The sequence below is a fragment of the Suricata suricatta genome, chromosome 8 (assembly GCF_006229205.1).
Source record: "Suricata suricatta isolate VVHF042 chromosome 8, meerkat_22Aug2017_6uvM2_HiC, whole genome shotgun sequence".
In the NCBI taxonomy this organism is placed as follows: domain Eukaryota; kingdom Metazoa; phylum Chordata; class Mammalia; order Carnivora; family Herpestidae; genus Suricata; species Suricata suricatta.
Genome location: NC_043707.1, coordinates 19,778,037 through 19,787,667, shown reverse-complemented (window position 1 = coordinate 19,787,667; position 9,631 = coordinate 19,778,037). Strand labels below are relative to the sequence as shown.

The 9,631-nt window shown below is 56.0% G+C and overlaps 1 protein-coding gene and 2 long non-coding RNA genes across 3 annotated transcripts in view; 1 reads left to right on the top strand and 2 right to left on the bottom strand.

Moving 5' to 3' along the window:
* Positions 1 to 2,126: 2,126 nt before the first annotated feature.
* LOC115299879 lies at positions 2,127 to 4,957 on the bottom strand. The gene is made up of 4 exons (XR_003912394.1): positions 4,867 to 4,957; positions 4,586 to 4,620; positions 4,033 to 4,170; positions 2,127 to 2,561 (listed from the first exon to the last, which is right to left on the bottom strand). It is a non-coding gene; the product is annotated as an uncharacterized LOC115299879 (long non-coding RNA).
* Positions 4,958 to 7,047: 2,090 nt separating this feature from the next.
* On the bottom strand, positions 7,048 to 9,037 carry C8H16orf82 (chromosome 8 C16orf82 homolog). The gene is made up of 2 exons (XM_029945703.1): positions 9,023 to 9,037; positions 7,048 to 8,977 (listed from the first exon to the last, which is right to left on the bottom strand). The coding sequence occupies exons 1-2, from the start codon at positions 9,035 to 9,037 to the stop codon at positions 8,447 to 8,449; spliced, it is 546 nt and encodes a 181-aa protein (XP_029801563.1). The 3' UTR covers positions 7,048 to 8,446.
* A 70-nt stretch (positions 9,038 to 9,107) lies between these two features.
* LOC115299877 overlaps positions 9,108 to 9,631 on the top strand; it is a 25,533-nt gene continuing 25,009 nt past the window's right edge. The window contains exon 1 of the long non-coding RNA XR_003912385.1: positions 9,108 to 9,494. This is a non-coding gene — a long non-coding RNA (uncharacterized LOC115299877). The remainder of the gene's footprint in view (positions 9,495 to 9,631) is intronic.

The window sequence follows — 9,631 nt, the reverse complement described above, 5'->3', positions numbered from 1 at the left end:
TAAGCACAAGTGTGGGAGGCGCAGAGAAAGAGAGAGAGAGAGACAGACAGAATCCCAAGCAGACTCAGCACAGAGCCCGATGTGGGGATCGATCCAGTGAACCATGAGATCATAGTCTGAGCCGGAATCAAGAGCCAGATGCTCAACTAACTGAGCTGCCCAGGCGCCCCGAGAGCGCGTACTTCCTGATGGAAATAAAAAGTCATCGTTTGGTACGGAGACCACAGGGGTCAGGTTGAAAGAGTGCAGTCTAAGAGGCGTTGACGGGTAAATCCGGCTCAGGCGGCGCTGGCGCCTGCTCCTCGCCTGGCCCGGCGCGCATGCGTGTGAGCCCCGGCCTGGAGAGACGTGGCTGCAGAGCCCTGGATGTCAGAGCCGTCTCTCCTGCTGTCTTCCCAGATTCCCGCGGCCTGGGGCCCCACGAAGGGGACAGATGTGGGGAGTCGGGTCCGAGCGGCCTGCTGCCCCAGCAGGTTCTGTCACACGTGCGTGTGCATTTACTTCCATTCGGGGTGGGGGCGAAGGAATGGTGTTAAGAAATGCATAAAAGCCATCGGGCTGCTGGATCGCCTTCACGTGCCTTTGGGTAAACTAAAGCCAGGGATGGGGACTGACCTCCCCGTTATCACCTGCACGGTCCTAGTGGGAACAGACCCTGTGCACTGCCCATTTGTCCCCCCGGGGTGCACAGTGCAGGCTGAGCGAGGCCACTGCTCTCCTGGGTCCCATCTTCTGCTTCTGGCACTATTTAACTGTCTGCACTGCTTGCCAGGGCTGCAAACCCGAGGGCCTGAGTCTGGAGCAGGGGAGGTTGGCTCCAGCTGCTTGCTGGCAGGTGGGAATGGGGGGCTGGCGTTTCCAGATGTCAGATAGCCAGCAGCGTGGGTCTTCAGGTGAAGTCTGTGGGCTGGTACTGAGCCCTGGGAGCTGGGGCTCCAAGGAAGGGGCCGGGCAGAAAGACAAGTAAGAGCAGCTGTGAGCTGGGCTGTGAGCCGCATTCCAGCATCATGCCAGCTGCCAGGCACGTTGCAACAATAGCCATCGTTCGTTGAGGGCCTACTATGTGCGCCAAACCCCAAGGGCCTTTGCACAAATGAGTGGATGTACTCTTCACAACCCTAGGAGGAACTATCTTCATCCCCATTTTACAGATGGTGACACTGAGGATTCGGCAGGTTAAGGCACACATGACGAGGCATGCAGCTAGCGTGCGTCAGAGCCAAGACCAGGGCGAGGCATTCCGAACCCTGGGTCGGCTCTGGAAATCACCTCAAGTTCTAGGATTAGTGTGAGGCGATGCTGTGCCCACACGGGGTTAGTGGGATATGTAAGTGAAGGATTTTTATCAGGAAGAAGGGATTCTCGGCAAGTTTTCATAAACTACATCTGACGTTCATTGAGGGAATCAGGTGGCCCTAAGGACTCAGATGAGCTCAAGACGAAGGGCGGTCAACAGTCACATTTATGACAAACTTGATGTGTGTGTGGGTGGGTGGGTGGGTTGGTGGGTGTCACTTGAAACCTCTGTAGGCTCCCACTTTGTCACCTTGTGTATTTTAAGAGCCAACATTACGATCAGGGTTTGACTAGTTTCCACCAATGGCCTTCGCAATGCTCAGACGCAGCTCATTCATCCTGAAGTCTGTATTGAGCGCCTACGGTGTACAAGGCACTGCTCTCCATGCTGAGACACAACCACACACCCCCTGTGAAAAGGCGTTGCTCTGGGCTCTGGGGACACGACAGTGAGCCACACAGACCCAGCCCCGCTCCTGTGGAGTTGAAGCCGTGTGGGCGAGGCAGATTTAACTCAAGAATCACACGAGGAAGTGTGACAGCCCGCACTAAGTGGTGTGGAAGAGAGGGACGTAGGGGCCCAGGAGGTGTTCCGGGGGATTGGGTCAGGTCAGGGGGCCCGGGCAGCCTTCCCCGGAAAAGTGACAGGAGAGCTGAGCTCCGCAGGAAGAGGAGGAGGTGACCAGGGAAGGGACAGAGCATATTCTCAATAGAGGATTTGCTGTTGCAAAGGTTCGGGATCAGTGGGTCTGTGGAAGTGAAGGCCCCACAGAGGGGGACGTGGTTTAGGATGAGTCTGGGACAGTCAGCAAAGGCCAGACCCCTGGTGGTCATGGTGGGAATTTTGTTCTTTATCCCGAGAGCAAGGGAAGGTCGTCGGAGCATTATCAGTTAGCTTTGGCTGTGTAACAAACTGTCCCCAACCATAATGACTTAAAGCAACCATCCCTTGCTTAGCTCGGGAGCCCACAGGCCAGCAGATGGTGCTGGACTCAGTTCACGGCTCTTCTGGTCTGGGTCAGGCCCAGCTGCTCTTGGTGCACTTGACCTTGTGGGTGTGGTCAGCTGGTGGGTGCCGTGGGGCCAGCTGCTTCATGACGGCCTTGGTAGGGACGGCTCGGGTGGAGCTGGGGACTCTCTCCTCCTGTGACAGGTTGGCTCAGGCTTGGTCCCAGGATGGCTACAGCACGTGGAGGGTGTGAGCGGAAGCCATGAGGCCTCGACCATGAGGCCTCGACCATGACCCACAGAGCAGCAGTCCCTTCCTGTTGGTCAGAGCACATCATGAGATCAGACAGGATTCAGGGGACGAGGGCCTGTTTTGCCGATTCCAAAAAGATTTTAAGTAAAAGAGTAATTTTTTTAAAAGAGTTATAAAGCCCCTTTAGAAGGCACCTGGGTGGCTCAGTCAGTTGAGCGTCCCGCTTCGGCTCTGGTCATGATCTCACAGTTTGTGGGTTCGAGCCCCGCATTGGGCTCTGTGCTGACAGCTAGCTCAGAGCCTGGAGCCTGCTTCAGATTCTGTGTCTCCCTCTCTCTCTCTCTGCTCCTCCCCTGCTCTCACTGTCTCTCTCTGTCTCTCAAAAAAAAAAAAAACCCTTTAGCTTCTGAAGGGAGAATGGAGGGGGGAGAGTATTTATCTCGATATCTCTTCCTTCCTCTGCTTTTTTCCTGCCAGTTTTTATTCCCGTACATTGTTTTCTTAGGATGAAGACTGGATTTCCTCACCTTCATGGCTGCATGTAGCTGTGCTGTGTGAGATTTTAGGGAGCCTCCTTAAAAAAGAGGGGTTAAACCTTCCCTCTCTCCTTCCTCACCCTGCTCTCCTTGGTGTGTTGGTTGGAGATGTGCTGGGGGAGCTTGGGCAGCCACATTGGACCATGAGGACAAGGGCTTCCCCTGGAGGAGGGTCGCATGGAGACCCAGAAGGAACTGGGGTCCTGATCACTCTGTGGGGCCACCGTACCAGTTTGGGCTACCTGCGCAAGTTGTCACTAGTGGCTCATGGCTCTCCCTTCTCTGGAGGACTGCCCATTGGACTTGGAGCCATTGCACTCAGGAGGTTATGTCTATTCAGGGTGTGGGCATACAAAGGACCTTTGCCTTTGACTGATGGTAGGACCTGCCCTGAGCCATAGGAGATGCTTCAGGGCTGCCCGTGGGGTCCTCCTGAGGCCCGTCCCCAGCCCCATCCTGTGTCCTTATCCCCCTTCTCCTTGGTCCCTTATAAGAACCACCATCTCAAGCTCTGCTTCTGCGGACCCAAGCCCGGATACCCAACTCCTCTCCCTACCCAGGATACACCACCGATCAAGAGTCTGCGTCTCAGGATGCACCTTAATCGCTACACTCCATCCCTTTGCCCACTGGTTTTGCGGGGGTGGGGGGGGTGGGAAGGAGAGGCCAGATGCTTGAATCGAGCAAAGCAGCCATGGGGTGTGAAGTGCTCGAGAAAAATGAACTTCTTCTGGGCCAGGGGATGGAGGCCAAGGGAGCACTTGGCAAGAGAGGCTTCAGATCTGGCTATGTGTGAGTCCTTCCCCTTCCTGGCCCCTGCTCCAGGCCTGTTTGAAGTCATTGGGCTGCCCCCCCCCCCACCAGCTGCTTACTGCGTTTGTAAGCAGCCCTCTCCCCAGCCCGGTTAATAATTCAGGAGCCGGCCCCTGCAGCCAGCCCGTCGTCCCGCGCCTGTGACATCCCGATCGCCAAGCCAGTGGACAGGAAAGGAAAAATCACCAGATCTGCTTGAAAAATGGTCACTGCTTCAAGTGCGAGCGGTGTCCCCAGCGCCGGGGTGGGAGGGATCCGGGCCAAGATGCATCTGCCGGGCAGGCGGCGAGAGAGGACGGAGTGTCCTGGGGCTCAGGCATGTACCTGGAGAGGTATTTAATGTCTGGATCCTGAGCCACATGTGGTGTTGGCCAGCGGGCTGTTGCCACTGGGACGCGGGCCTGGGGGGACCCCGCTTCCTTCTGACTCAACAAGTCATCCTCCACTCACGGTCTCCCATTCAGTCACTCATTCGGCCACCATTGGTGACACTGAAATGGAAGTGGCATTGATGCACAGAGGGGGTGGGGAGTGACAGCTGTCCTCAGGGGGGCAGTTACATAGAGTGGGGGGTGCCACACTTAAAGGGCTTGGGGCATCTTGGGGGGAGCTGGCCGGGAGATCTGCGTATGGGAGTGGCCTGCCCCCTGGGGGAGGTCGGGCCCTAACTGTCCGAAGCAGGGAACGGTTAAGATCCTGGACTTCCTAGGTTCAATTCCCAGCCCTGCCGCTAACTTACCCAAAGTCGGCCTCTCTGTGCCTCAGTTTCCCCATCTGTAAAATGGAGTTAATAATGGGAGACCAGTGCAAACTTCCTCTTATGGATAAGATAACAGGGAATCTGAGAGCGAAAATGAAAATCCCAAACCCGGGTAATTACAAAGTGCTGGCAACCGTGAAGGAAAGCTACCCTCAGAAAGTGACCTGGCATGTGCTTACAAAGCCGGACTCCGTCCCTGCCAGTCAGTCCTCCCACTAACAAGTGCTCCCGGGAATGAGATGAAAAGCTGACATTCATACCAGCACCCGTGCGTGAGTGATTATTAGTCATTTCGTAACCACCCCAATTGGGAAACAACCCAAATGCCTCTCAACCAGCGGCCCCATGGACCATGAGACCTTACTCAGCAGCAAACAACATTGAGTCACAAAGGGCTAAGTGACAGCGGCCAGGCTCATCAGGGTGCCACACACACTCCATGTGTGGAACATTCTGGAAGACTAGGGACAGAAAACTGGTCAGCGGTGTTGGGGTGGGAGGAACTGACCCCAAGGGGCAAAAGGAGATTTCTGAGGTGCAATGGACTGATTGGTACTCAGGGTGTGCCCGTTGATACCGACCACGTGTGCTCGTGAAAAATCATGGAACTGCACAGGAAACAGAGTGTATTTTACTGCATGTAAGTCACAACAGGTCTGAGGTGGCATAGAGAGGGTTAGGAGGGAGTAGGAGCCAGGTAAGGAAAACATAGATAGGTCAGCTTGCTGAAGAGCCTTGAATGCCATGTCAAATCCTTTGGCTGGTGGGGAAATTCGAGAGTTTTTAAGTAGTTAAGGAAGAGAAGTAGATTTTCCTTTCAGAAAGATTGCTATGTTCTCTGTTCAGAAGCAGAAGCCTTGTGCAGTTCTGAAACTGCCTTCAGAAATGTTTTCATTGACTACCCCGCGTTTTGGAAAAAATTTGGTTCTGTGACCAATGGTGAACAATCGGGAAATTTGAGGGGCGCCTGTTTGTGAGTTTGAGCCCCGCGCCGGGCTCTGTGCTGACCGCTCAGAGCCTGGAGCCTACTTCTGATTCTGTGTCTGCCTCTCTTCCTGCCCCTCCCCCAAGAATGCTCATGTACTCTCTCAAAAATAAACATTAAAATTTCTTAAAAATTGGGGGATATGACATGAGATTTTGGATTTCTTACTTATTTCTCTCTGGGTGGGATGCGTGTTCTCCAGTATGCCAAAACCCCTCCCCTGTTCCCTTGTAGTGACTTCCTGGTCCCCGAAAGTGGCAGTTCTAGACTCCAGGGCTTGAAGGTGCATCTGATGAGGAACAGAGCCCGGGCAGAGGTCCTTCCCAGCCCTGGCTGTACCTTATTATCACCTGGGGAACTTTAAACACACTCCTGCGGCCCAGTCCGGGTCTCTGGACACATCTTTATCTTGTAGATATTCCACAGGTGGTTCTACTGTCTGGGCGGGTCTGGGAACCACTGGTCTAGGTGGGAGATGGCCTGGATTAGGGGCTCAGCAGTGGGGGAGGGGAGGCGTCAGCGGCTGCTGGGGTGTGGGGCGTGTGCTGAGGGTCCAGCCTGAACAGTGGAGGGAGAGGAGGCGTCTGCTGAGAAAAGAGGCAGACGGTGGCGGTCAGGGGACGGTGGTGAGCTCATTTTGGCCACTCTGTGCCCGAGCGGTCTGTGGCCTCCAGACCGAGGGCTCCAGCACGTAGCTGTGCCTACAGCTTTGCCTCTGCGGGCCCCAGGGGAGCAGGGCAGCAGTGGGGGCGGGGGCCGTGATGGGCAGATGGGGACTCCCTTGGGCAGAGCAGGGAGGGGAGCCTGTGTCCTGGGTTCTCTGCTCCTGCTGAGCGATTTTGCGGGGAGAGTGGGGGAAAATGTACTCGTGCTCGAGAGGAAGGGGCCCACCAGTCCAGACACGGGACGCCCTCGAACCCAGAACCGCGAGCTCCTGAAACCTATCAAACCATCTGCTGATGTGTCTCGTCTTCTAAGCAGATGCTATGGGTCATTGGTCTTTGGGGTTTTGTTTTGTTTTGGTCAAGAATGATTTGTCCCGGGGCGACTGGGTGGCTCAGTCGGTTAAGCATCCGACTCTTGGTTTCAGCTCAGGTGATGATCTCATGGTTTCATGAGCTTGAGCCTCATGTAGGGCTCTTATGCTGACATCTCGGAACCTCCTGGGTTCTCTCTCTCCCTCTCACACTGTCTCTGTCTCTCTCAAAATAACTAAAGTTTAAAAACATATTTTTCACATAGTCCACATGACCATTCTATGTATGAAATAGAGGTTATCGGTCCCATTTGCCAGATGAAGAGACTCAGGCTGGGAGATTGTAAGCGTTCCCCCCAGATCACCAACTTAGGGGTGACAGAGTTGGTCGCTAAGCCTTTCCCTCCACATGGCTCTTGGGTGTGTCTGTGTTTGTCTCCGTGACCTCGGCGGGGGGCACACACACTGGACGTCACACACTTTCAGCCTCTCCACACACCTTTTATTGTGTTTGGTGCCCCCTCTGCTTTCCTTCTGGTCCCTAGTGGATGTCTTCTTGACTGTCTGCCCTCCGCCCCTTAACGGACACGCTCACTCCCCCGGGTCTGTGCCGTCAACCCCCCGGGAAGGGCTTTATTGTCCCGAGAGGGGGCAGGTGACAGTCGTCAGGCCCCAACCACATAGGAGATGTTCGCCGAATGGCCCAGAGCTGTCTCAGCCCAGCCAAGCACGGCTGGGCTGGTCTCTGCCGCCGTTCAGCATCGATCGTGGCTTTGTCCTGCCGTAGGAAACAATCCCAACCATCTCAACCAAGATGGCTCCCGGGCTCCTTTCTTGTCTCTACCTCCTCGGAGATGCACGTCGAGCAGGGACGGGCATCGGGGAGCCCCGTCGGCAGCCTCTCTGGCTCTTGCAGGCAGCACGTCTCATAGAGCTTGGTACGGACCCCTCTTTCCAGGGCTGTGGTTCCCCGTCGATGATGCTCCCTTCGGCTGGCTCCCAACGTGGACAGTGCCAGCTGCGGCTGGTGCTTGCCCCTCCCGAGCTCTCTACTGTTGGCATTACCCGCAGATGGTGCTCATCACTTAGCATGGTGCCTTCGTGGGAGGTTCTAACGTCAGATGCTTCTAACTAGAGATGGTATTTGCTGCCCATCACAGTTGTCCACGCGAACAAGTTCTGGCCGGCGAGCCCGCCATGATGGTTCATGGTGTTGCCATTGATGGGTCCTGTTAGACGGCTGGTCGTGGGGGCTCACGGTGGTATCAGCCAGGAAGAGTAGACCCAGCCTCGAGGGACCTTGACATTGTTCTTCTCAATAAGGTTTCTCACGATAGACGGTCTTACACTGATTGCTGATGGTCACTGCAGGTGGTGCTTATCTTCAACAGTTCTTGCTACTTGTGACCCTGCTGCTGTCAGTCATTAGCTACAAACGGGACACTCCACCCAAGGTTCAGACACGCTTTGCTTTGGCCGTAACCACTCTGGGTAAAGTCTAGCGTTGCTGGAGATTCCTGTCTGTATTTATTCTTTAAGAACTTAGTGGCTGGTTTCTCATAAAGGCACGCACATCTGGCCAGGCTGCTGGCCCGCGGTGGCCTGGCCTTGGCCTTGCCCCCAGCCTGGGTCGCTGGCTTTGCCCTTGTCTCCAGCGTCGCCCTCCTGCAGATTGGTGTTACTCTGCACCCCACTTTGCACAGTGCCGTCCCCCGGGGCACCCTGACAGCTGCTGGCCTGGCTGGAGAGGAGGCTGCCGGCGGAACTGACCAGCCCGCTGCTGACCTGGTAGTTGAGGGTGCTGCTGCCCAGGCTGATGAAGCTCACGCTGGTCAGGCTGCTGGCCCCGCTGCCGCTGCCGCTGCCGGGCAGGCTCAGCTCACTTTTCCCCTCCAGTCTGCTCTGCTCCAGGTGCCTGGCCGACCAGGGGGCTCCTTATCTGGCTGGGACAGTGGGTGGCTGCTGGCTGGCTGGTCTGGGCGCTGTGCGTCTGGGTTTTGAGACTGCGGCGCTGCCTCACGCGGGGTCTCCGGCCTGCCAGACTGACCTCACTGCTCTCCTCATCCCCCGAATACCCGCTGCTCAGCAGGCTGGCGTCGCTGTCCCTGCGCTTCCCCCGGCTGGGCTGTCGCAGGCTCACTGAGCTGCCCTCCGCTCTCCACGCGTTTCCCAGGCTCCCGCCCTCAAGTCTCAGGGGCTCCTGAGTCCCTCCGGCATTGCGGTGTGGCCACGCGGGGGACGGGGGCCCTAAGCTGGGGGGTGGGAGGCTTGGCGCTTGGGCCTGAGCATTCCAAACAGCAGACTCCCCTTTTCTACCCTGGAGGAGGGTGGGGGGCAGCTGGTCTGGTTTATCCAGGGGGAGGGGACCCTGGGAGGCCTCTGAATGTGTGGTTTGTCTGGGGAGAGGAGGCTCAATTTATAAGGGGGCCTTTCAAAGGGGAGTGTTCTGATTGGCTGGCCTGGTTCCCATGGTGATGGCTCTATGAGGCGGGTGGGGATGGGAGGGAGGACAATGGTGTCCTGGCAACAGTTACCTCAGTGGCTGGGGCTGAAGGTGGGCTGGAAAGGGACTTATGGCCAGAGAGGGGCGAGGACCACTTATCTGGGGACACTTCCTGTGGGGCCTGTGGTCTCTGCTTTGCCACACTTGGCTGTGCCTCCCAGCCGAGCCCCTTCCTAGCTGCATTTCTTGGGTTGTCATTGGTCACTGGGTCCACATCACACCCTATGCCTTCATCACCTCAAGGTGCAGTCATGCTGGCTGTTTTCTTATTTGGAGCTCTTACCTGCCACAGGGCCTTTGCACTGGCAAAAGAAAAAAATTCCACCCGAAATGCTCTTCTCTCAGCCCCTTGGCCTTCAAGCCTCAGCTAAAGTGTCCCTCAGGAAGTGTTCCTGCCTCTACAAGAAGGTCTTTCTGTTATTCTGTAAATCACTTCCTAATTTATGTGCCTTATAGCATTAAGCACAATTTGTAAGTCTTTCGATGTGTTGGTTCCTTATTGCTGGTTCCCTCTGCTGGAGTATCTTTGTGAGGACAGAGGTTTTGATTCCTTATTCTCCC